This window comes from Camellia sinensis, chromosome 11, assembly GCF_055761805.1.
Source record: "Camellia sinensis isolate YWXY chromosome 11, ASM5576180v1, whole genome shotgun sequence".
Lineage (NCBI taxonomy): Eukaryota > Viridiplantae > Streptophyta > Magnoliopsida > Ericales > Theaceae > Camellia > Camellia sinensis.
Genome location: NC_138971.1, coordinates 86,575,340 through 86,601,450, shown reverse-complemented (window position 1 = coordinate 86,601,450; position 26,111 = coordinate 86,575,340). Strand labels below are relative to the sequence as shown.

At 45.0% G+C, this 26,111-nt stretch overlaps 1 protein-coding gene across 1 annotated transcript; it reads left to right on the top strand.

Annotated features, from left to right (window-relative positions):
* Window positions 1-922: 922 nt before the first annotated feature.
* LOC114316230 (uncharacterized) lies at window positions 923-25,824 on the top strand. The gene is made up of 9 exons (XM_082895186.1): window positions 923-2,691; window positions 3,206-3,339; window positions 21,898-23,526; window positions 23,702-24,843; window positions 24,900-24,956; window positions 25,062-25,112; window positions 25,239-25,300; window positions 25,493-25,576; window positions 25,818-25,824. Exons 1-9 carry the CDS (start codon window positions 923-925, stop codon window positions 25,822-25,824), a joined length of 4,935 nt encoding a protein of 1,644 aa, XP_082751312.1.
* Window positions 25,825-26,111: the final 287 nt, after the last annotated feature.

Genomic DNA, 26,111 nt, shown 5'->3' with positions numbered 1-26,111 from the left:
ATCATGCAAGAGGGTCCGAATAAGTGTCTGAGTGTTGAAACCCTAATGAATGACAAATGGCAAGTAAGCACCGTAATTACGTAACTGCCATCATGCAAGAGCGTCCGAATAAGTGTCCGAGTGCTTAACCCCTAATGCTTGAGAAATGGCAGGTAAACAACATAATTATATATCTGCTATCATGCAAGGGGGTCCGATTAAGTATCTGTGTGTTTAACCCGTAATGCATGAGAAATGGCAGGTAAACAACCTAATTATTTATCAGCTATCATGCAAGAGGGTCTGAATAAGTGTTCGAGTGTTTAAACCCTAATGCATGAGAAATGGCAAGTAAACACCATAATTACATATCTGCCATCATGGAAGAGGGTCTGAATAAGTGTCTGAGTGTTCGAACCCTAATGCGTAGAAAAGGGAAAGTAAACACCATAATTACATATCTACCATCATGCAAGAGGGTCCGAATACGTGTCCAAGTGTTTAAACCCTAATGCATGAGAAATTGCAAGAAAACACCATAATTACATATCTGCCATCATGCAAGAGGGTCCCAATAAGTTTTCCACTGTTTAAACTCTAATGCATGAGAAATGACATGTGAACACCATAAGTATATTTCTGCCATCATGCATGAGGGTCCGAATATGTGTCCGAGTGTTTGAATCCTAATCCACCGGAAATGGCAAGTAAACACCACAATTATAGATCAGGGAAACTATGGGTTAGTGAGAGAAGCTCTGACATCTCTCTAGAAAACTTTGTTTTCTAGGGTTCAATATCTCATTGATTGCCGATGTCTTGAGTTTATGCTACCATTAATGAGCGTATTGAGGGGGTAAATCCTAAGGTCGAGAAAGTAAAGTCATCAGGCGGGGACTTAGGGTTCACCAAAAATTGCTTTGCGATTTTGAGTGAAAGATCGATGGCTTCTGAAGCAGATGTTACAAACCCTAGTGGCGAGGGTCTCTCAATGGCTAATCCCTCCATTATGGAGGTTAACCAAGGTGTGGATATTCAGATCGTGGATCCTTCTGGTGTGGAGATTCAATCGCAGGTTGCCGTTAATGAGGCAGATTGTTTGGGACTCGAGGTTGTTTCGGTAGCAGAGGGTGATGGTTTAGATCCACCAATAGATTCAAGCAACGTTTTGGGCAAGAGTCCTGAGCCAAAATCGGAGAAACTGAAAGGTCCGATGTTTCCAGCTACGATTGACGAGCCATCGACGCCGACTGAGAATGCTATCACTACGAGTTGGTCAGATATGGTGGAGGAAGAGTACAATAGCTTCCTAAATCTACCAGGTAGTGTAGTTTTAGCGCGTAATAGAGGGGAACACAAGAATATCGTCGAACCTTCAGTTCCAGTAAGGGCTTTTGATTCTGATATACAGATACCGATTAGGGATTCTCCATCCTTCCAACGAGGAGGCGTCAGGGGGGGTGGAAGTTATCGTGGGGGAAGAGGAGGTCGAGGGGATGCAGGTGGTAGGAGATCTAACGAGCCTGAGGGCCAAGAACATCGCTCATGGGCAAACATCACTGCTGCATCAACCCGTTCAAACATCAAACTCAGGTATATCCCTCCTACTTCTTTTGAGGATAGTGTTGTTGTAAATATGCCCCCAAGGACTGACCCGCTAGAGAAATGGGACTCCTGCCTTTTGGGTTACTTTGTTGATAAGGGAGTGGGCTACAATTATTTGCGTAACAGTGCTTTTGGGATGTGGAAAACTCAGGGCCTCAAGGAGGTTCTTACTAATGGGGATGGGTTCATGTTCTTTATTTTTGATACCCCTGATAGTTGTAGAGAAGTTCTTGAAGGAGGTCCATGGTACATAGGAGGCTATCTCCTTATTCTGAAACAATGGAAAAGGATGATGAAGCTATCAAAAGATAAATCCACAAAAATTCCAGTATGGGTGAAGTTCTTTAACATCCCTTTGGAATATTGGGATCCTGATGGTTTGAGTAGGATTGCAAGTGCAATTGGACATCCCCTCTTTATGGACCAGCTTACGGCTCGGGGTAGTAGGGTGGCTTTTGCTAGAATCTGTGTGGAAATTGAGGCCACCTCAAAACTGCCCACTTATTTCCAAATTAGGCATGATGATGATGCTGTTCTAATCCGAGTCGAATATCAGGGGCTGCCGTCAAGGTGTCAACATTGCCAAATATTTGGACATAGCACTCAAAAGTGTGTGTCTCAACAGGTGGCTAAGCTGATCTCTATGCAGCAGACATTTGAGGAAAATGTCAATGCTCAAGACGAAGGCTGGACCACTGTCATAGCTAAGGGGAAGAGGAAGGTGGGTGAACCTGAGTTGGAAACTATCCTAGAAGTGGTGGAACTCCCAGTTCCAGGTTCTATAGTAGACCCAGTTCCAGCTCCAGCTCCTGAAATTGCTCCCACTGAGGTGGACTCATCTGATCAATCCTTTGACACTCAGGAGACTTCTGCGATCAAGAGCTCATCCGGGGAGGAGCAAAGCTCTGAAAGCAGTGATGTGGATAGGTTCCAAAAGCAGGTGTTCGAGATTGCAAAGCTGGTGGTTCCCAATGCTGCTGAAATGCTGGACACTACGATTAAAGAAGTTAAGGCTGAAAAGGTGCTCCATAGTTCTGCTACCCCTTCCCAGCAGGTGAAGAACAGGCCCTCTGGCAAAGGCAGCAGCAGCCAGAGGAAGAAAAAGAGGTAACACAGTTTCAGTTGGTTGTGGGTTTTGTCCTTTTTTTGTGGGTTTTGTCTCTATATCCTTTTTTTGTCCCTATGAATGTAAAAATTGCTTCATGGAATGTTAGAGGTTTGAATGATCCCTCTAAACATAAAGAAGTTAAAAAGTTTGTGCTTAAAGAGAATATTCATGTCATGGGGGTTTTGGAAACCAAAATAAAACAGTCTAAAGAGAGTAGTATCTGTGGTAAATGTTTTGATCAATGGTCTATGCTCTCTAATTCACAACCAACTGAAACTGGTAGAGTCTGGGTGTGCCGGAACAATGTTTTTTGTGATGTTCAAATGATTTCTATGTCTAATCAGCATATTTTGTGTAAAATTATTGACTTGGCTTCCAATGAAATATTTTATGCAACTTTTGTTTATGCTGAAAATAAGCACACATTGAGAAAGGTTTTTTTTGAATCTATGCTTGATATCTCCCGTGTTAAATCCAAAGTTGTGTTTTTCTGGGTGATTTTAATGCTATTAGATACCAGCAGGAAAAAATTGGGGGGACTTCTAATTGGACGAATGATAATGAGGAATTTAATACTTATGTTAATGCTTCTGAGTTGGCTGATTTGTCTTACGGTGGTTGCCAATTCACCTGGCCTAACAATAGGAGTGAGGGGACCTATATAGCTACCAAAATTGATAGAGCTCTGGTTAATGAGGCTTGGCTGGACAAATTTCCTGAGGCTACTGTAGACACCCCATTTTTGACCGTCCTCAAGACTTGGACGTCACCGTTTGAACACTCGGTGATTATCCATGTTTGTGTTCGTTTGGAGTTCCCGGAGGCCTCGGCTCGCGCGCCTTGCCTCAGGATCTCCGAACTTGACCGTTTAGTGTCTGGTTTTGCACCAAACACTTGCATCTTGCCTTTGAGAGGCAGGGTAGGGCTTGTAGACCATCCCCACCCACCACCGGTAGTGTCTAGAGGCCACCGGCTGGTGTTTGCTGCCACCGGCAATTTTTATTGCCGGCCGGCACTATTTGTTGCCGGTCAGCACTTTGTTGTGCCGGTCGGCACTATTTTTGGCCAAGATGGCATTTTTTGCAGGCCGATTGCTGTTCATCTGCTTTTGCAGATATTTTTAGACAGCTGTCTTGCTTTGGCTCCCCTCCATACACGTGTATGGAGGGATCTCCCTCTTGTAAAGCTTGTCTTGTAAGCTTTACAAGAGATATAGAGAGGCTCTCTCAAAACAAAAAAAAGAGAGGACTTAGGTTAGAGAGAGAGATATTTTGGGAGCAAAAAACAACCATTGTTGAGCTCTTGTTCTAGGGTTTGAGTTAGATACATTTTCTATCTCTCTTTCCCTCTCATTTGTTCACTAGGTGCATTGTGTCTTACTATTGCACACAAACACCTAGTGTTTCACCTTCCTCTTGGAGCTGAGGTTCTAAAGGGTTTGTTTTGAAATTTTGGTGTTGGATTCAAGCTAAAGGAGGCCTTTGGAACACCATTTGTAAAGGGGTCATCAAGGGTGAGAATCTAGTCCCATTTTCCCCCATTTTTGCATTGATTTTATACCTATCTTAGAGCCGTTTTTGTGCTTATTGTATAACATAAAAAAGTTCTGTTTTTAGACCCTCTTTGTTGTTTATTAAGAGTGTTTTGTTTTTTGAGGGTTGTTGACCACCCTTAGGCCTTGAAAGGCCTCATTTTGGACCATTTTGTGCTAGCTCCGGGATTTTGGTGTTGGGGTCTCTTCACCACTGAAATCTTGAGGGATTTCAGTGGTGAAGATGATGCCTTGAAGTCCCAAGAAGGAGATGGCTACCCCCTCTCCTTGTTGTCCTTGAAAAGGACATATTTTGGCCTCTTAAGGAAGCCTATGCTTGAGTGTGTGTTGAGCATGTTTAGGATGTTTTTCATGCTTATATATCCATAATATAACATGATTTCAAGTTGGTTTTGGTACTCCATGCATGTTTAGCATAGTTGCCTTGTAATGCCTTGTTATGCCTTAACATGTCTTAGGTTGTTAGCCTTTGTGGGAGCATGTTTTAGGCTTAGTCTTGTGAAGATTATGTGCTTATTTTGCCATGTTTTAGGTCTGTCCATAAGTGTTTAGGTTGATTTTGGCATGCTTGATATAGCTCCTTTGTATTTGGGCTTGTTAGCCTTGAGAGTGTGCATGTGTAGCATGCCATCTTTGCATTGTTTTGGTGATTTGGGATCATCCTATATGCCATTTCAGTCCCATTTCCATGCTTGTTTGATTGCCTTGCATGCCTCTTTAATGCTTTGGAAGCTTGTGTAGCAATGCTCCATGTTTTGACCATTATGCATGCCTTTGTTTTCGAGCCATTTAGATGCCATCTAAGTGGTCCTTAGGCTTTGTATTAATGCCATAAAACTCTGTTTTGGGTCAATAAGCTCATACCATGTTTAGTCTTGTAAGTGTATTTCAATGCTCCTTGGATTTGCTTTGAACACTTAGACTATTTGTTGCATGTTTAGCTTGATTTGTTGCTTGGTTTGGCACCATGTATTAGCATGATTTTCAGAGCTTATGTTGCATGCTTTTAGTCCATGAATGTCTCTTTCAAGTGTGCTTGAATGTTGCTTGCTTTGGGCCTAAGTGTTGGGTCTTAACATGTGTGTGTGCATGTGTGCTTAGCATCCATTTTGGGCATTAATGGCCACTGTTTTAGGCCTTATTAGAGCTGCCTAATTCATGTATAAGACCATCTTAGCATTAGTTTGCATTGTCATACGTATGCTTGCATGCTTGCATAAGTTCATTGCTATGCTATGTCGCATCCTTAGCTTGTATGCCTAGGTTGCATTGCATCTTGCATGCATTCCTTGTCCCTTGACTTAGGTGATAGGGATTGGGAGTTTGGTTTGATTTGGTTTGCATACATTTGAAATCAAAGTTGCATACTTGGTTCTTTGGGCCATCATGCATGGAAATGCGTGATTGGTGGTCCGAGAATCGAGGCACATGCCCCTTTGAGTCATTATCATGATAAGGGACATGATTATTGCATACATGCCTTGAATTGTGCTGCCATGCTTTGTCTTGCCCTCTGTTGCTGTGAGTTGCATGTTCTGCAGGCTTTCTTTGCCGACCGGCAGTGTAAGGTGCCGGCCGGCAATCTTTTCTCTGCCGACAACTCCATTATGTGCCGATGGCCACACACCAGTGCCGGTGGTAATTCCACTCAGCCGGTGGCACTCCCCAGTGTCCAGGGATGCAGTCCTGAGGTTTTGACAGCCTCCAGAGGAGTGAAGGAAAGAAAACAGAGGCAGCCTATGCATGGCGGCACGTTTCCCGAGACGATTTTCCTGTTTTAATTAATTTATTTAATTTGTTAATTAAATTAATTAATTTGTAATATTAATTAGCTTGCGTAGTTAATTAATTTGTAATATTTATTTGGTCCTTCCGAGCGAGGGCAAATCTGTAATAAGTGTGCGTGGGTGGTGTGTATGTCTTCCAATCCCCACTTCTTTCTTCCCTTTTACTTACCTGCTTTGATGGTTAGTATTAGGGCACGTTTAAATTAGCATACCTTATGCTATGCATGCGTGCATTCATGCATTTATGCTACATGTATTAGGCTCGATACATCACGCTAACTGCATTTGTACTTCAAATTCTAAACTGAATATGTGATAGTTGTGCATTTCTCACATGCCATGTTTAGGATAACCGAGCCTATTCTAGCAATACTTTGTATGCGATGCATTAGGCACTTAACATGGACTTGGATCATGCATGTTTGCTAACGAGTTCTTTGTTTTGGCACGGAGTACGATGTAAGTATTTCCGCTTTAGCATATCGCATGAGTGTGAATGTTGCCATGTCAGCATGCTTAACATGTGGCTAGATGCTTATGTGTTATAAACTGCTTGGATGCCTGTGGGTGAAGGTTGGATTGTTTGAGTTGGAAGAACTCATTGAAATCCGTGTTTTAGCCTACTTGCGAGTAGCAAATTCAAAACATTTTCCAAAACAAACGGATATGCAATGCTTATTTCCAAATTAGGCAATCTAGTTTATACTTGTTTGCTGCACGCATAACATAGTAATTCTGGGCTAATAACCGGGATAAGAACACATAAAGTTTTCAAAAACGGATATCACGGTTAGTAGAGGCCGGTCTTCGGACCGGGCGAGAGGGGGTGCTCATAGCTGACCTTCCCCGATCGTACCCAAGCTCCCGAGCCGAGACAACTCCGGTGATGACGGACATGTGGCCTTCGGCACCGAGTCAGGGTTTCCTAAATTTCCCCATTTTAAAAATATTTAGGTGGCGACTCTGTATCTGGCAAAGCAGTCCATGTTTGGCACTACTTTTTCAAAAATCTGTTTCTCAAAACGATTTGCCAGATTTGGACTCTTTGGTTCAGATTAAGAACCGTGACACAAATCGAGTCCGAACTGTAGCATGAGGCCCACGCGGGCGCGTCTACAGTTTCTGGCGACTCTACTGGGGATTTTAGAGAGCTTGACTCGAACTCGTGATATCCTGTTTTGATCTCATTTATGTGTTTCTTTGCATTGCATGTGCATTGGTGCGCCTAGGAACACAGTGTTTGCCATCTGCCATTCCTGAACGGTTTGCCGGAGGCTTGTCTTGTCAAGGCATGACCATAAGGCTGACCGGTTATGGGCTCTGACAGTATGGGGACACAAACCCCGGTTTTACCGGGGCACCCTTTTGACCATTCGACCTAGTGCATATTCGGAATCCATAGTGACCATTCCCAGCTAGGACAGGTTGCTTACCCGATTATAGGTTGTTTGAAACCGCTGCGTGCGTAGTGAAACCCTAGCTCCTGATATAATAGGACAGGGAAACCCTACCCCAATATAGTGGTGTTTTGGCTCTCCTTACTTGCTATGTGCTTTTAGAGTGTATCTTTACAGGAACGCATATGTCAGTTTGCAAGCTTGAGTATTGGGCCCGAGGGCACCAGAATCAGTATTGTTGAGAATCAGTTATCAGGAATCAGTTATCCGCAGGTATCAGATTCAGTATTTTGGGAACAGAAATCTGGGAACAGTGATCAGCAGTAGGGTACAGTTGTTTGGCTACGCCCGTATCCGATCAGTTTGAGGCTGAAATGCTGTTTATTTCTCATTTCAGTTCAGAGAGTCGCAGAGTTGATACAGAATAGCCAGTGTCTCCCCCTTGCTGAGGCAGGATTTATGGCGGCATTCAGAAGAAGTTGTGGTTATGATGGCTGCATTGGAGCAGGGGACCGCTCCGCAGAGTGAGGCCAGCATCAGTATGTCATACCTGCCCAGGTCGCCCGTTGTGCACCCGGTTTGGGCTCCCCAGTTATATCAGGCTCGTGAGCCCACCACCTTCGAATTGATGGGAATGATAGGGGACCTCCAGAGGACCGTGGCCGATCTAGCTTATGGAATGTCGGCTTCGCCGCCAGCGGCGCCATATGCCGGGAATTTCGTACCACAGGAGCCCCCGCTACTGGGACGGATTGTGATAGAGCTCAGCCAGCCAGAGGTGGCTTCCGGCTATAGCCACGACATGCCAGCACCAACCCAGACCCTTGATCAGGCTGAGGCCAGAGGAAAAGACAAGGCAAAGGTAGATGCCGACCCTATTGAGCAACTGCTGTGGGCAGTCGAGGCTCTGAAAGTCAGAGGAATGAACAAGCAACAAACATCTGCGATCGTGATCAAAGCTGTGGATGATGCTTTCCCCGCTCTGATCAAAGGCAGTTCAAGCCAAGTAGAAAATCGGGATGGGCCCCGTCATGCCCAGACAATTCCTATAGTTCCCAACCCTGCACCGGGAAAGGTTCAAAAAGCCAAGGCAGCGCCAGCCGATCCTTTCGCCAGCGCATCTGGCAAGAATCCTCAAACTGCAAAGTACCTGCCCCGAGGGCGCAGGGTCTTTCACGACCTCCACATGCCTTTGTCTAGGGCATTGCTAATACTGGCGAAGAATGGGCATCTTAAGCCTTTGGAGCCCCGGCCACTCCCGAAGAATCTCCCTGCCACTCATGATGCTACCTTGTACTGCGCGTACCATCAACAGTCCGGTCACAGTACCGATGGATGTTCCCGCCTTCGTCATGAAGTGCAGGATTTGATTGATAACAAGGTTATCCTACCACCCACCTCAGGCAAGCTCGTCACCACTCAGTTGTTGGATTTCGAGGGCTCAGATACTGCGAGTATGTGAAGTGGACCGCCTGCGGGCAACATTTGGTATATTTTGGATGAAGCGTCTGGCACGCATTTTTGAGCATCGGTGAAACCGAGTTTTGTAAATCCTGGCTTGGATGTCGAGTCAATCTTTTGTTTTGGGTCTGTCTCTTTGTCTTGAGTCAGTCTTTTTTGCTTAAGGGTCTGTCTGGTTGTATCGGGTCAGTCCCCGTTGTATATAATACCAGGTGATTTTGGGGTTGTTGTCCCGAACGCCATTTTATTATTATCTGTTTTTGTTTTGAGTCTGTTTCTGCCAAGGGGCCAGTTGCACCAACAGAGCCGATTGAAGCAGCTATTGCTATCTCAAACTTCATCCTTGCTTTCAGCATAAGTGCTAGAGAATTTGATTGGGTTGACAGTACATCTCGCCTGCTCTCCTGCGCGCCAAACTCATTGCATTAACCTAAGTTTTTCAAAAAAAAACAAACCTTTTGAACACTGCGGTGATGAAAACAAAGAGGAAGGAATTCCTCGGGTTTTGCAAAATTTTGATCATTTTGAGAGAAAGAGAGGCGTGCTAAGCCTTCTTATGAATGAAACCATGCTTGTCGGCGTGAGTACTGAGAAGGATCCTGGCCTGATCCAGATTCGTTCCACACTATCTTCGGCGCGAGCGATTTGTCGCTTTCTTAAAAACTTTCAAAAACAAATGTTTTATGCGGCCCTGCGAAGACCTGTGTGGAATCGCCCTTGAGACTGCGCAGCCTAGGATCGCTCTCAGCCTCAAGATTCGACCTATTGTCTTGAACCTCGAACTCATCCGGAACATTCAACAGTCAACCGTCAGAGGAGGCCCGTGTGGCCAGTTTTGAAGCAGCCCTCGAGCAAGAGGCACCAAAGCCGAATCGGAAGGAGTAAATCCCGCTGGAAGAAGCTCGTGGAGTAACCGGGATGGATACTTCCGCAAATCATTGCAACAGCCGTTCTCCTAGACACAGAGAGGCTTCAATTTCAAAAAACCATTTGGTATGGACTTGCTACACTTTTACCCTTTGAGAGGCTCGCTGGGTCGAAAACCCGGAAGGGCGGTCCAGGCAAAAGTTAGAGCAAGAGAAAAATACAAAAAAGAAAAAAAAAATGCAAAGAAAAGAACAAAAAAAAAAGAGAAAGAAAGAAAAAGAAAAAAAAAAGAAAAAGAAATGAACAGAAAAAAAAAAGAAGAAGCTCGCAAGGTCGAAAACCCGCATTGGGCGCCTTGGCAAAAGTGAGAGCCAAACAAAGTGAAGGTTAAAATACCCGAGAGTACCTTAGCCGGAACTACGTGAGGCTTGATTCCCATGTTTGGGATACGTAGGCAACTTCATCATGAAGTCCAGCCCCCAACGCTTTCATAGCTTCTCAGTCCATGCAATGGTTTCGCTTTCATCCCCAAAGTCCAGTGGCCAACACCCTTCAAGGTGATTGTGTCCATATATTTGTTGTGACCATCTTCGTCATCGCTGTGTCCAAGAGCTCGACCACCGCCAATGAAGACTGTCTGCGGATTGCTGCGGCACCATCCCAAACAAGGCGCAACTTTCCGTTGCCGCGAGCCGCCGTGAGCCGCCATTCAAACCAGGGGCAACTTTCCGTTGCCTCCCACCCCCCTTCAAACCAGGGGCAATTTTCCATTGCCTCCGATCCGAAGTTGCGCGTCTCGAAGAGTAAGTTCCATGCTTGTTGAGCATCAGTTGTTTGAAAAATAATTTTTGAAAATTTTTTACTGAGGTTGACTATTTTCTCGAAAACTATTTCATTTTCCAAAACTGTACCGTTGTCTTGTACCCAAAAAAGGAAAACTTTCAGTGCTTGCTGCCTGACTTGCATGCTTTTCAAATAAAAAATCGAACAAGTACGTTAATCCGACTCTCATTTTGATCAAAATTGTTTTAATAGAAAGCAAAAACAAAAATGGTTAAAATGATGAACTAGGGGCACAGTTGAGCCAGGCGTTCTGTCTTTCCCCCGTCATCGACGTACTTGCCAGAAGAGCGCTCTACCCGTCAGAAGAAATGGCCGTGAGCTAACGGTATTGAGCATGAACCCACATCGTTCTATTTATCCATCAGTCACCCCGGGGAGGGATGGAAAATGAGAGCATGAAGAATAGAGAGGTGTAAGTTGAGAGAAAAGTGAGGAAAAGGGTTTCGAGAGAAAATCCGAGCTTGAGAGTTGAGTGATGTGAGAATCACAAATCAGAAAGGGTGGGAAACAATGCCTAGAGAAACTGGCCCCTCGTGATCTGAGGTCCCCCATCTTCATTCACGCGTCTGTGTGTCGTGTCTCTTTGATTTGACGGTCTCGTCTTTTGTTTTTAGTCTTTTCCGAGCGTGTCTCGTTGTGTTTAGGTCGTGCACCTATATTTCAGTCCTCCCCGCTGTGTTTAGTTGTAGGCTCGATATCCCGGTTTGAAAAACCCTCGTTCGATTTCAAAAATCATTTATGCTTAAGAATGTTGTGCCATTCTCTACATTTGAGTGTGTTCCGACTCCAACTAGTTCCACCTTCGAGGTCCGTCCTGTTAGATTGGGCCGTTTGTTCAGAATTTGCCGTGTGCAGAATGAACCGAATGCTGTGTTATGGACTGTATGCAGATTAATCCCTAATAGAGTAAGGGCTGTGTGTCTAAGGATCAGGCAGCGGGTTGCTTGGGTTATTTTGGCTGTTGGCTGTTTAAGTTATCTGATTATTACAGTGCAAGTGTTTAATTTTCAGACAACCAATCAGTTCCATTTACATTGAGGTGTAACATGATAAGATGCAATGCAATACATGAGATATGTAAATGTAACACTTTTTAAGTAAAAAGTCCGTTTCATTTCATTATCTTTTCAAATGTACAAGTTTTGGAAACAAAAATCTGCCTGCGGCAGTACAAGGTAATCTATCTACCAACAAAAAGAAAAGTACAAGAAAGAAGAAGATAGCAAAAATCTGCATCCATGTCGAGCACTCCGAGGGGCCGTCAGTCCGTCCTAGTCCTCTTCCTGGACGAGGGTCCAGGAGCATCATCAGCATCGTCGTCAGAGCCCGAGCCAGAACCGTCTCCGGTCTCCTCCTCCGATGACTCGGACTCCGTCTCTGCGTCCGCCTCTGACTCCTCGTCATCATCATCGTCCGGGACTGGAGCTCGCGAGCTACTCCCGACATGAGTACGCCCTCCCCTGGTACGGGGAAATATCCTGCCCCCCTCATTTCTCCCCCGGGCAGGGACAGAAGGTCCCGCTAGAGCACCTCCTGCCATGGGAATCTGGAAAGGAGGCTGAAAAAGCACACCAAAGGGAAATGCATCAGTATACTGTAGACAGTTTATCAGTGCAGAATGTAGTATATGGGTACAGTGTGAATGTCGTGAGCAGTCTATCAGTGCAGAATGGAGTGTGTGAGTACAGTGTATGAATGCCGTGGGCAGTTTAACAGTGCGGAATGCAGTGTATGCAGTGTGTCAGATGCTGTGAGATCAGTGTATCAGGTGTTGTGCCGTGCATCAGATTATGCAAAGCAGTGTATGAGTGGTTTGAGGCCAATGTCAGAAGGACATACCGGTATGCTGTAGAGGGCTAGGAGATCAAATGTCCGCTGGAGCATCCCCATCATCGAGGCATTCATCGCCAACGACTGACGGGTGTACCCAGAAGAGGCCTGCAAAATATCAGATGCATCAACATTCTGTGGAATATCAAGTAAACTGAGATGAATAACTGTACGAAGTGCAGTGATACATACCGGTGGTAAGTCGGGGACATCAATGAACTCGTGACTAGCCGGTGGAGGGGCGAAGGGGATCTGATAGGTCGACCCACCCTGCCCCTGGAAAGTCAGTACAGCAGGCAGGGCAGGCCAGCCAGCTCCCCGTCCTCCCTGCACTCCACCCCTACCACGGACCCGGGCCCTCCTCGAAGATCCAGCCCCTGCTTCCGCTCCGGCCCCAGCCGCCGATGCCACAGGCCTGGCCCCCTCTTCTCGACGGCCGCTCAGGGGGCGCATCAGGTACTTCCGCACGTACTCCTGATAGTCTCCAGTGCCTTGGAAGCCGGCCTCCTCCCAGCCGATGGAGTAATCATCCAGCTGCTCAGTGGTGAGCCCCTCGGTCTCCCTCATGTCTGCAGGAGGGGGAACCGGGACTATCTGCTCAGGTAACCCTAGGGGCTGGCGTAGAAAACGCTCCCCCAGGTACCAAGCCCGACAGACCGGGCCCTTAAGCAAAATCCGGAAACGCGAGGTCTCCTCCGCACCAGGGAACCGACCCCGCATCGCCGCCGGCATAGGAGCCCACGGCCGCCATGTGATCTGAAATTGACAGACAGTTTGTTATCTACTGTTATTGAAATATACAGTTGAAAAGCGAAGCTTAAATGAACTGAAAGTAAAGCATACCTCCGCGGGGGTGATGGTGTCGAAGTATCGGCGGAAGAAGCCGAAAGTCTCTCGTGGTCGCCGGGTGCATCTCCCGTCGAAGCGACTCGAAAAGGGGACGGCCAGGGGAGTCTCCGCAACTGGCACAGGGGTAAGCCTAGGGAAGTAGGCGTAAACCCACAACTGCAAAACAGATGTCAGTATGACCGACAGAATAAAGCAGAAAGGGCAGAACCGTGTGTTGTGCAGTGTATTGTGTGCAGTGTACAGTGTGAGCAGTGTACAGTCAGTGTAAAGCAGAATGTATGTGTGTGCCGTGTGTACAGTATACAGCAAGTGTAAAGCAGACTACAGTGTATGCAGTGTACAGAGTACAGAAAGTATGAGACAGAAATGAAAAAGTGGAGAAGAGATGTACCTCCCAAGCCCGCCAATAGCCTCCGAGCAGCTGGCCGCTGCCGCGCGAAGCCGAGCTCATATATCCATAAAGGGTGGCTAGAGCAGCGCCGCCCCAGTCATAGTGCAGAATGTCCCGGACGTCCACCAGTGCGCTGAGAAGACAGAGAGGCACGGTGTTCGCCCGGTCGGCGAAGATGGTAGTCCCAAACAGGAACATGAGGAAGTCGCGAGCATACCTCTCCTCGTCCTCCGGGGTCATCTGCGCCAGCTCCTCCAACACGTGCTGGACTCGAAACTGGACCTCGAACCAGGAGTATCGGACGAAACCTGGGCGAGCTAGGGGTGGCGCCTCCCCCAGTAGATGGACCTGAGCGGCGGTCCACTCATCCATGTCTGTGTCAAAAGGGATCGGATCCCCTCCTACCCCGATGCCTGTGAGCATCGAGAAGTCATGAGGGGTCATAGTCATATCCCCTGCAGCAGAGAAATGAAAAGAATCGGTGGTGTCCCACCACCTCTCCGCCAGAGCGGCGAGGAGAGGTCTGCATGTGGACAATCTGGAGAGCCCTCGGCAGAAGGTGCCGAAGCCCGCCCGGTCCACGATGCGTCGGACTGCGTCGGGGAGCTCATCATACCACTCCCGTGCACCAGTATTCCCATACCCGCGAATGGTATGGGAACCCTCCTGTAAACAGAAAATAACGGTGGCAAGACAACATTCAAAATGCAGTTTTGAAAGGACAGATATAGCATGTATGCAAGTTTGTCGGATTCAGGCAAATACCGGGTGCCAGTGTGCTTACAGTGAAATACGTGTGATGTGTCAGCGTGTTTGGGTGTTTCAGAACAGATATAGCATGCATGAAGGTTTGACAGATTCAGACAAATACTGGGTGCCAGTGTGTATGCAGTAGAAAAACAGTGAGTGCAGTGTGTTTGAGTAATTCAGGGCTAGTGCAGTGTGTGTGCATGTGTCAGTCTCAAACAGATATCAGTTGTATGTATGTTTACAGTCAACTACAGTCTACAGCATATCAGTTTTCAGCAGTTAAAGAATACAACTAACTATGACAGTTTTTGTATCCTACATTGCGGAAAGTAAAGCAGAAGACAGAGAGTTACCTCAGAAGTGCCGAATGAAAGGTGGGAGGTAGGCTCACGTAGCAGTAGCTCAGGCGCCACGTGCCTCTCGAAGCTCCGGAACTGACGCAGGCCGTCGGGGGGCAGAACATGGATCGTCGGCCGGTAGGTCGCCGGGTCGAACGGGCGCTCTCTCATTGGTAGGAGCTCGACCCCGGGATCCATCTCGTGGTCCGGGGGAGTCCCGCCACGTGGAATGTCATCCGCCATGTAAAGGATGATGTGAAAATGGCCCGGAAAAGGAAAACCGGGTCGGAATACGAAGAGTCAACCAAAAAGTCAACTCCCGAGAGGGTCGGAAATGGCCGGGAAGGCCGGAATGTGAAAAGGCACGGAAATGAAGAGGAAAGTGAGGGGAACAAACCCCGAAAAGGCGAGAACGCCAAACGAGGCACCGAAACGAAAATGTGATCGGTGGAAAATGTCCAAAACGCGAAGAGAATCGCGAATCCGATGACGAAACGAGCGTAGAACGCGAAGAAACGGGCGAAAAACGAGAGAGAAACACTCTAGAGAGAGAGAGCAAGGGATTTTGGCGGTAGGAAAGTAAGGAATAGGGTTTTGAAACCCTATTTTATAACACCCAAGGTGAAAAGTCAAAACTGCCCCGCATCAGCAACTCTTTGCCGGTCGGCAATGTTTTGTGCCGGCCGGCACTTTTTTGTGCCGATAGAATTGTTTTTATGCCGGTGGCCTCCCCTTTCGGCCGGTGGGGTTCCCACAGCCTTGTTTAGGCCATTTGAGTTGTTTTTGGTCTTCATAGCTCAAGAAAGTGCAAGAAAGTGCATCTCCGACGCTCAACCGGCCTCCGTTCTGACCGCAGGCCGTGTCTCCCGTGCGTGGCACTCGAATTCGTGCAAGGTGTATCCTTTTTGTATCCTTTTAAATTCAAAAGTTGCCCCATGTGTGTTGCACGAGTTCATCACACTACTTCGGTGCATTACATCGCGCTGTCATGCGCCACACATTTGCATTGTTATGCACGTGTTACATGCATTGCAACACGCACCCCTTTGCATTGTCGTGCACATTTCTCGTGCATCATCATTGCATTTCCATTCCATGCATTGTCATGCATTCTGGAATACGTGCGTTGTTACGCATTTAAGCCCATTCACATTCCGTGTGGCATGCGTGTCACACTTATTGCCGCACTGTTTTGTGCATTGTATTTCACTCGCGCTGTTCTGCGCATTGCACTGTTCTGTGCATTTCAAATTGTCGCACTGTTTTGTGCATTGTATTTCAATCGCGCTGTTTTGTGCATCGCACTGTTTTGTGCACCACACTTACATTTTGCTCATGGTCTGGCGAGACCTTAAACACGTACGGTCTAGGAGACCTTAAATCCTTGGGAGGTGCGAAACCTCCGGTGCATTGATGTGCACGTTTTTTTTTATTTGGCATATAAGTCCATTTGCATCAACTTACATTCCATACGGCATGCATGCCTCATTCTTGCATTGTCATGCATATTGCTAACAATATTGTACCTGTTAAGTTTGTTTTCTTTTCAGGAACGGTATCGTATGTACGGTTCATTTGAGGCTGGAGCGACCAGACGAACCCGACAGGTATTTAGCGGTCTGGCGAGACCTTAAAAACGCACGGTCTAGGAGACCTTAAATCCTCTAAAGGTGCAATTCCTTTGGTGTTTGTCGTGCCCGAACGACTTTCGGTGGTCTGGTAAAGCCACCTGCCTGTGTTTGCGATAAGTTCCTAGAAGACCAACTGGGACGGTGGAAACTAGAGTTCGAACGGCTTATGCCTAGAACGCAAAGGTTCCGGAGTTCCGAGACTAAAGTCTGGTTTAAATACTCAGAGGTTTACCCTCGGCTTGAAATCTGTATGGAAGCCCCATAGGTTGAAGCGGCATGTCTACGCCTCAATTCTGGATACTGAACCAACCTAGTATATCACCCTGTTGGTAAGATAGGGAAAGTTGCAATCATAGTCATTGCATCATAGTGCATTGTCATGCATTTCCGTCGTAGCTTGCATGCATCCATTACATTTTCCCCAGTAGGTCGCATTGCACTGCATTGTCATGCATATTTGTAAATATCCACTCCATTGCATATTTGTAGATATTGCATTGTAAATTGCATGCATCCATTGCATCGCCTTCCGCCTATGGCTTGCGCCTTTCCAGGTTGAGCTTGGTTTGGTATGTGTCCTTACTTTTCATGTTAAAACACAGTTCTGCATGTGTATCGCGCCGATTCCACGCTGATATGTTGGTTGAGGGTTGCGGCACCTTTTCTGTGTTACACATGGCTCGTACGTGTACATGCCTTTCCTAGGCAAAATTTGGTTTGGCTTGCGCGCCATATCCATTGTATCCATATCCACTCCATTGCATATTTGTAGATATTGCATTGTAGTTTGCATGCATTCGCTGCATCACCTTCCGCTTATGGCTTGCGCCTTTCCAGGTTGAGCTTGGTCGGGTATGTGCCCTTAGTGTTCATGTTAAAACACAGTTCTGCATGTGTATCGCGCCGATTTCACGCTGATATGTTGGTTGAGGGTTGCGGCACCTTTTTTGTGTTACACATGGCTTGTATGCGTACATACTTTTCCTAGGCAAGATTTGGTTTGGCCTGCGTGCCATATCCATCGCCATCTTCCTAGCATATCCATATATATTACATTGTAGTGTAATTTTTGCATCCGGCATTAGGATTGTAGTCTTTTCTCCAGCGGGTCGTTTCCCTACTTATGTCAATTCCACCCAATACTTGTTCTTGCATCTGTCTACAATGCTCATAGTTCAATTGACCGTTCTATGGTAGATAGACTTGTTATCTCCATCAATCTATTTGACATAGGTGTGGTTTCAAATCGTTCGTGATTGTGCTTGTTAAGTTTGTTTTCTTTGCAGGCACGATATTGTATGTACGGTTCATTTGAGGCTGGTGCAACCAAACGAGCCGCACAGGTATTGTATCTCCCGAGTGAGACGTATTGAGAATTCCATAATTCTCTTACATCCTTTCTGCATTGTAGTGTAGTTTGGTATGCTAGCTTAAAACTGTCACATGTTTACTTCGTTACAGCTTCCTTTGCATGATCATAAGTTATGTCCGGCTCTGTGCATTGTCTTGCATTCCGCCCCTGCCTTCGGGCGCATATCTTGTTTATCTTGCATGTTTGTCTAAGTCTTCGGCCTTGCCAAAAATGGGTCGTCTCTGGGCTTTGACATTCACTCCCGTCATTGTTATGACTTTCGAGTTCTGTCAAAGAGGGGCAACTGTAGACACCCCATTTTTGACCGTCCTCAAGACTTGGACGTCACCGTTTGAACACTCGGTGATTATCCATGTTTGTGTTCGTTTGGAGTTCCCGGAGGCCTCGGCTCGCGCGCCTTGCCTCAGGATCTCCGAACTTGACCGTTTAGTGTCTGGTTTTGCACCAAACACTTGCATCTTGCCTTTGAGAGGCAGGGTAGGGCTTGTAGACCATCCCCACCACCACCGGCAGTGGCTAGAGGCCACCGGCTGGTGTTTGCTGCCACCGGCAATTTTTATTGCCGGCCGGCACTATTTGTTGCCGGTCAGCACTTTGTTGTGCCGGTCGGCACTATTTTTGGCCAAGATGGCATTTTTTGCCTTCCGATTGTTGTTCATCTGCTTTTGCAGATATTTTTAGACAGCTGTCTTGCTTTGGCTCCCCTCCATACACGTGTATGGAGGGATCTCCCTCTTGTAAAGCTTGTCTTGTAAGCTTTACAAGAGATATAGAGAGGCTCTCTCAAAACAAGAAAAAGAGAGGACTTAGGTTAGAGAGAGAGATATTTTGGGAGCAAAAAACAACCATTGTTGAGCTCTTGTTCTAGGGTTTGAGTTAGATACATTTTCTATCTCTCTTTCCCTCTCATTTGTTCACTAGGTGCTTTGTGTCTTACTATTGCACACAAACACCTAGTGTTTCACCTTCCTCTTGGAGCTGAGGTTCTAAAGGGTTTGTTTTGAAATTTTGGTGTTGGATTCAAGCTAAAGGAGGCCTTTGGAACACCATTTGTAAAGGGGTCATCAAGGGTGAGAATCTAGTCCCATTTTTCCCCATTTTTGCATTGATTTTATACCTATCTTAGAGCTGTTTTTGTACTTATTGTATAACATAAAAAAGTTCTGTTTTTAGACCCTCTTTGTTGTTTATTAAGAGTGTTTTGTTTTTTGAGGGTTGTTGACCACCCTTAGGCCTTGAAAGGCCTCACTTTGGACCATTTTGTGCTAGCTCCGGGATTTTGGTGTTGGGGTCTCTTCACCACTGAAATCTTGAGGGATTTCAGTGGTGAAGATGATGCCTTGAAGTCCCAAGAAGGAGAGGGCCACCCCCTCTCCTTGTTGTCCTTGAAAAGGACATATTTTGGCTTCTTAAGGAAGCCTATGCTTGAGTGTGTGTTGAGCATATTTAGGATGTTTTTCATGCTTATATATCCATAATATAACATGATTTCAAGTTGGTTTTGGTACTCCATGCATGTTTAGCATAGTTGCCTTGTAATGCCTTGTTATGCCTTAACATGTCTTAGGTTGTTAGCCTTTGTGGGAGCATGTTTTAGGCTTAGTCTTGTGAAGATTATGTGCTTATTTTGCCATGTTTTAGGTCTGTCCATAAGTGTTTAGGTTGATTTTGGCATGCTTGATATAGCTCCTTTGTATTTGGGCTTGTTAGCCTTGAGAGTGTGCATGTGTAGCATGCCATCTTTGCATTGTTTTGGTGATTTGGGATCATCCTATATGCCATTTCAGTCCCATTTACATGCTTGTTTGATTGCCTTGCATGCCTCTTTAATGCTTTGGAAGCTTGTGTAGCAATGCTTCATGTTTTGACCATTATGCATGCCTTTGTTTTCGAGCCATTTAGATGCCATCTAAGTGGTCCTTAGGCTTTGTATTAATGCCATAAAACTCTGTTTTGGGTCAATAAGCTCATACCATGTTTAGTCTTGTAAGTGTATTTCAATGCTCCTTGGATTTGCTTTGAACACTTAGACTATTTGTTGCATGTTTAGCTTGATTTGTTGCTTGGTTTGGCACCATGTATTAGCATGATTTTCAGAGCTTATGTTGCATGCTTTTAGTCCATGAATGTCTCTTTCAAGTGTGCTTGAATGTTGCTTGCTTTGGGCCTAAGTGTTGGGTCTTAACATGTGTGTGTGCATGTGTGCTTAGCATCCATTTTGGGCATTAATGGCCACTGTTTTAGGCCTTATTAGAGCTGCCTAATTCATGTATAAGACCATCTTAGCATTAGTTTGCATTGTCATACGTATGCTTGCATGCTTGCATAAGTTCATTGCTATGCTATGTCGCATCCTTAGCTTGTATGCCTAGGTTGCATTGCATCTTGCATGCATTCCTTGTCCCTTGACTTAGGTGATAGGGATTGGGAGTTTGGTTTGATTTGGTTTGCATACATTTGAAATCAAAGTTGCATACTTGGTTCTTTGGGCCATCATGCATGGAAATGCGTGATTGGTGGTCCGAGAATCGAGGCACATGCCCCTTTGAGTCATTATCATGATAAGGGACATGATTATTGCATACATGCCTTGAATTGTGCTGCCATGCTTTGTCTTGCCCTCTGTTGCTGTGAGTTGCATGTTCTGCAGGCTTTCTTTGCCGACCGGCAGTGTAAGGTGCCGGCCGGCAATCTTTTCTCTGCCGACAACTCCATTATGTGCCGATGGCCACACACCAGTGCCGGTGGTAATTCCACTCAGCCGGTGGCACTCCCCAGTGTCCAGGGATGCAGTCCTGAGGTTTTGACAGCCTCCAGAGGAGTGAAGGAAAGAAAACAGAGGCAGCCTATGCATGGCGGCACGTTTCCCGAGACGATTTTCCTGTTTTAATTAATTTATTTAATTTGTTAATTAAATTAATTAATTTGTAATATTAATTAGCTTGCGTAGTTAATTAATTTGTAATATTTATTTGGTCCTTCCGAGCGAGGGCAAATCTGTAATAAGTGTGCGTGGGTGGTGTGTATGTCTTCCAATCCCCACTTCTTTCTTCCCTTTTACTTACCTGCTTTGATGGTTAGTATTAGGGCACGTTTAAATTAGCATACCTTATGCTATGCATGCATGCATTCATGCATTTATGCTACATGTATTAGGCTCGGTACATCACGCTAACTGCATTTGTACTTCAAATTCTAAACTGAATATGTGATAGTTGTGCATTTCTCACATGCCATGTTTAGGATAACCAAGCCTATTCTAGCAATACTTTGTATGCGATGCATTAGGCACTTAACATGGACTTGGATCATGCATGTTTGCTAACGAGTTCTTTGTTTTGGCACGGAGTACGATGTAAGTATTTCCGCTTTAGCATATCGCATGAGTGTGAATGTTGCCATGTCAGCATGCTTAACATGTGGCTAGATGCTTATGTGTTATAAACTGCTTGGATGCCTGTGGGTGAAGGTTGGATTGTTTGAGTTGGAAGAACTCATTGAAATCCGTGTTTTAGCCTACTTGCGAGTAGCAAATTCAAAACATTTTCCAAAACAAACGGATATGCAATGCTTATTTCCAAATTAGGCAATCTAGTCTATACTTGTTTGCTGCGCGCATAACATAGTAATTCTGGGCTAAAAACGGGATAAGAACACATAAAGTTTTCAAAAACGGATATCACGGTTAGTAGAGGCCGGTCTTCGGACCGGGCGAGAGGGGGTGCTCATAGCTGACCTTGCCCGATCGTACCCAAGCTCCCGAGCCGAGACAACTCCGGTGATGACGGACATGTGGCCTTCGGCACCGAGTCAGGGTTTCCTAAATTTCCCCATTTTAAAAATATTTAGGTGGCGACTCTGTATCTGGCAAAGCAGTCCATTTTTCGCACTATTTTTTCAAAAATCTGTTTCTCAAAACGATTTGCCAGATTTGGACTCTTTGGTTCAGATTAAGAACCGTGACACAAATCGAGTCCGAACTGTAGCATGAGGCCCACGCGGGCGCGTCTACAGCTACTGCCCAGTTTCTCCCCTCTGGTATTTCTGACCACTCCCCTGCTGTGGTCAATATCAGTGCCACCAGGTGCTCTTTCAAAAAACCTTTCAAATACTTTGATTTCTGGTCTCAACATCCAGATTTTCTGGGGACTGTTTCTAACACCTGGGGGCAGTATATTCAAGGGGTTCCTATGTTCAGGGTCTGTCAAAAACTCAGAAAGCTTAAAGCTAGTCTCAAGCTTTTCAATAAGAAGGACTTTAGTGACATATCTACTCGTGTCCAAATTGCTAAAACTAATCTGGATCTTATTCAATATAAACTTGACAAAGACCCTATGAATAGTGGTTTGCAATCTCAAGAGAGAGAGGATCTTAAAAAGTACATTGAGCTTAGCAAATTAGAAGAGAGCCTTGCTCTTCAAAAATCCAGAGTGCAGTGGCTTGGTCTTGGGGATAGAAATAGTAAATTCTTCTTTAGGTCCGTGAAAAGTAACATCAATAGAGGGAAAATTTTGAGTGTTGTCATGGGTGATGGTTCTAGGTCTACTCATAGTACTGATGTCCACACCTCTTTTATCAATTTCTATACCAATTTATTTGGTACCCCTTCTGTGGATCAGTACAAGGGCCTTGAGAGGATTCAATCTTTGGTGGAAAAAAAAGTCTCTCTCTCTCAATCTGTTTCAATGTCCAAGCCTGTTTCTGAAACTGAAATCAAGGAGGTTTTTTGGTCTTTAAAGTCCAATAAAGCCCCTGGCCCGGATGGGTATTCTGCTGGTTTCTTTAAGAGCTCTTGGGATATTGTTGGTAAGGATGTCATTCTAGCTATTAAGTCTTTCTTTGACTCTGGTAAACTTCTTTCAGAGGTTAATAGTACCATTATAGCTCTTATTCCTAAAGTTCCTAATCCTACTCATGTTGGTGACTATAGACCCATCTCTTGTTGTAATACCATCTACAAATGCATTGCCAAGATCATAGCTAATAGAATTAAATTGGCCCTTCCTGATTTGATTGATCCTGTGCAGTCTGCGTTTGTTCAATGTAGAAGGATCTCGGACAACATTTTCTTGTCCCAAGAGATTATGAGAGGTTACCATAGGAGTTCCCGCTCTCCTAAGTGCGCCATGAAAGTTGATATTATGAAAGCTTATGATACTGTGAGATGGGACTTTATCATTGATATCCTCAAAGCTATGGCTTTCCCTCCTTGTATGATTACCTGGATAAAGGCTTGCATCACGAGTCCTTCTTTCTCGATTTGTATTAATGGGAGCCTTCAGGGGTATTTTAAAGGGGCGAGGGGATTAAGACAAGGGGACCCTATGTCCCCGTATCTCTTTGTGTTGGCTATGGAAATTCTCGCCAGAATTTTAGCTGAGAAATCTAGGAGCCCTTTGTTCAAATTCCACTGGAGGTGTGAGAAAACTAAAATTGTCAACCTTTGTTTTGCTGATGATTTGATGATTTTCAGTAAAGGGGACCCTGGTACTGTTACTCTTATCATGCAGGGATTGGAGGAATTTAGGGATCTGTCTGGTCTTACCCCTAATTCTAGTAAGAGTAATATTTTTTTCTCGGGGTGTAGTAGTGCGCTTAAAGAGGATATTCTTCAGATTGCTAGTTTTACTGAGGGCTCCCTCCCGGTGAAATACCTTGGTGTGCCTCTTATCACTACCAAGCTTAAAGTGTCTGATTGTCATACTCTGGTTGAGAGAATTACTAAGAGGATTAAAAGTTGGACCAATAAACTGCTTTCTTATGCTGGTAGAGCCCAACTCATCCAGTCTATCCTGTTTTCAATGCAAGTGTATTAGTCCTCTCTTTTTATCCTCCCTAAGAAAATCATTGGTGACATTGAGAGCATCCTTAGATCTTTCCTTTGGTCTGGGGTTGAGTTGAAGAAACATAGTGCTAAGATTGCTTGGAGATATATTTGCAGGAAAAAAAAATGAGGGTGGCCTTGGTTTCAAGGACTTAGCAACCTGGAACAAGGCTGCTATAGCCAAACATGTTTGGTACTTGTTTTCTGGGGGTGATTGTTCCATGTGGTGCCAATGGGTCAAGGCTTACTTGCTTAAAGGGAGGAGCTTTTGGGATTTTAGAACTCCTAGTGATCCCTCATGGGTCTGGAGGAAAATCCTGTCTCTTAGGCATTTAGTCTATCCTCACATCAAATTCAAAATTGGTAATGGGGAAAATGTGTTCCTTTGGCATGACAATTGGCACCCGCTTGGTTCGCTGTGGCACAGGTTTGGTCCTAGAATTCTTTATGACACTAATCTTCCTGATAGCACCAAGGTTAGCTCTATAGTCTCTAATAGTTCTTGGAAGTGGCCTGTTTCTAATTCTTGGGAGATAAAGGAGTGGATCTCTTCTACCACTTTATCTCTTCTACCTTCCTTTGGCTCTTCTGATACTCCGGTTTGGAGTTTGGCTGCTGATGGTAACTTTTCTATCCAGTCAGCTTGGGATTGTTGGAGGGATAAGGGCCCTAAAGTCACTTGGTCCAAACTTATCTGGGGTCCCCCTTCAATCCCTAGGGTTAGTTTTATTGCTTGGTTAGCCACCAATGAAAGACTTAATACTGGTGATAGACTTAAAACTTGTGGTCTTGTTACAACTCCTTACTGCCCTTTCTGTCAAGATCCTGAGGAGAATCATTCCCATCTTTTTTTTAGGTGCATATTTTCTTTTAGGATTTGGGGTGGTATCCTTGCCAAGTGTAAGTCTAATTGGCCTTCTTTGCCTTGGTTGGAAACTGTTGATTTTGCTGTTAGATCCACCAGTGGTCCCTCCTTGAAAATGGTTATTCTGAAGCTATCATTTCTTTGCACTGTCTACCACATTTGGATGGAGAGGAATAGTAGGATCTTCAATAAGTCCCAAAAGCCTGAAGAGGTTGTTACTAACTCTATTATCCAAATGGTTAGGGGTAGGCTTCTTTCTATGGAAAATGTTAAAATTTCTGCAGGTGATAATTGGCTTTTGGAGGAATGGAATCTTCCACCCAAAATCATGCAGCAGCACCATACTATTGCAGATGGCAGGAGAATGAGTGTTGTGAGGTTACCTACATTGAGGGTTGAGTGATGGTGAGCATCTATTGTGGGGTTTACTAACTGGGTGCTCTTTTGCAGGTTATCATGAATCCTAAATCATCTCCCAGATTGATGTGCCCGAATGGAGGGTTGAGTGTTATGAGCAACCAAAATATTTCTAGACATTGTGGGTTGAGTGATGAGAGACAGCACACATGTTTTGCGCTAATTTTTATTATATCTTATATATGGTTTGTGCAGGTTCTTGGAGCTTTCAAGTATAATGTCTTTCTGATTCTTTCGAGGTATCATGTGAGTTGTGGGCCTAGTGATGTGAGATCATATATGGAGTGGAGAGACAAGCTGTGTTGTGGGTCGAGTGAGGAGAGCTCCTATACTGTGTGTTTGTTATTTCTTGTTCTTTATGATTTTCAACAGGCTCACTTGTTGGTGAGGAGGTGTGGTGCTGCTTACAGTGCAGTTACAGGAGGTTGTTGCTGGTATCTTTGCTTTATGGTGTGGAGGGGTGATGAATACATTCTGCATAGATTCGGGTGGCAGTTTGTAGGGTGTGTTTGTACCATGGTGATGGCTGCTGCTAGCGCCTTGCTGTGCTACATGAGGGAGAAAATCAGTTGTTTTTCTTTGTATTATTTATATAATTTTATAGCGTATTTAGCTTATACCTACAGGCTGTGTAGGAGTACCTTTGTGCTTCTTTCTGTTCTTAATAGTTTTCCTAGCAACCATGTTTCGGGTTGCACATATCTTAACAGGTTAGTTTTTGTTTTGGATTCTAATTCCTATCCCTACATGCTGTGTTGGGAATTTTGTTTTGTTTTGGCTCGTGCCCCTGCGGATACAGTGTCCAGGGTCATCCATCTTGCTTGGTGCTACAGTTGCTGGAGGTTCTTTGTCAAGGCCGTAGCCTCCTGGATCAATGCTTCATTTTGTTTTCTCTTTTCGTCTAGGCTGCTATAATTGTTTATATTTCTTGTTCACTCTTCCTATTGCTAGATTATAGGGATGGTGAACAGGTTGTTGGGCTTTTGGTTTGTTTTCCTGTATAGCTGTGTTAGGTCCTGGGGTATGCCCCTTGTAGTTGTGTAAATTTTCTTGTTTTATTTTATCTCTTATTCACCCAAAAAAAAAACACCACAATTACATATATGCAATCATGCAAAAGGGTCCGAATGGGTGTCCGAGTGTTCAAATCCTAATGCATGAGAAATGGCAAGTAAACACCATAATTACATATCTGCCATCATGCAAGAGGGTCCGAATAAGTGTCCAAATATTTAAATCCTAATG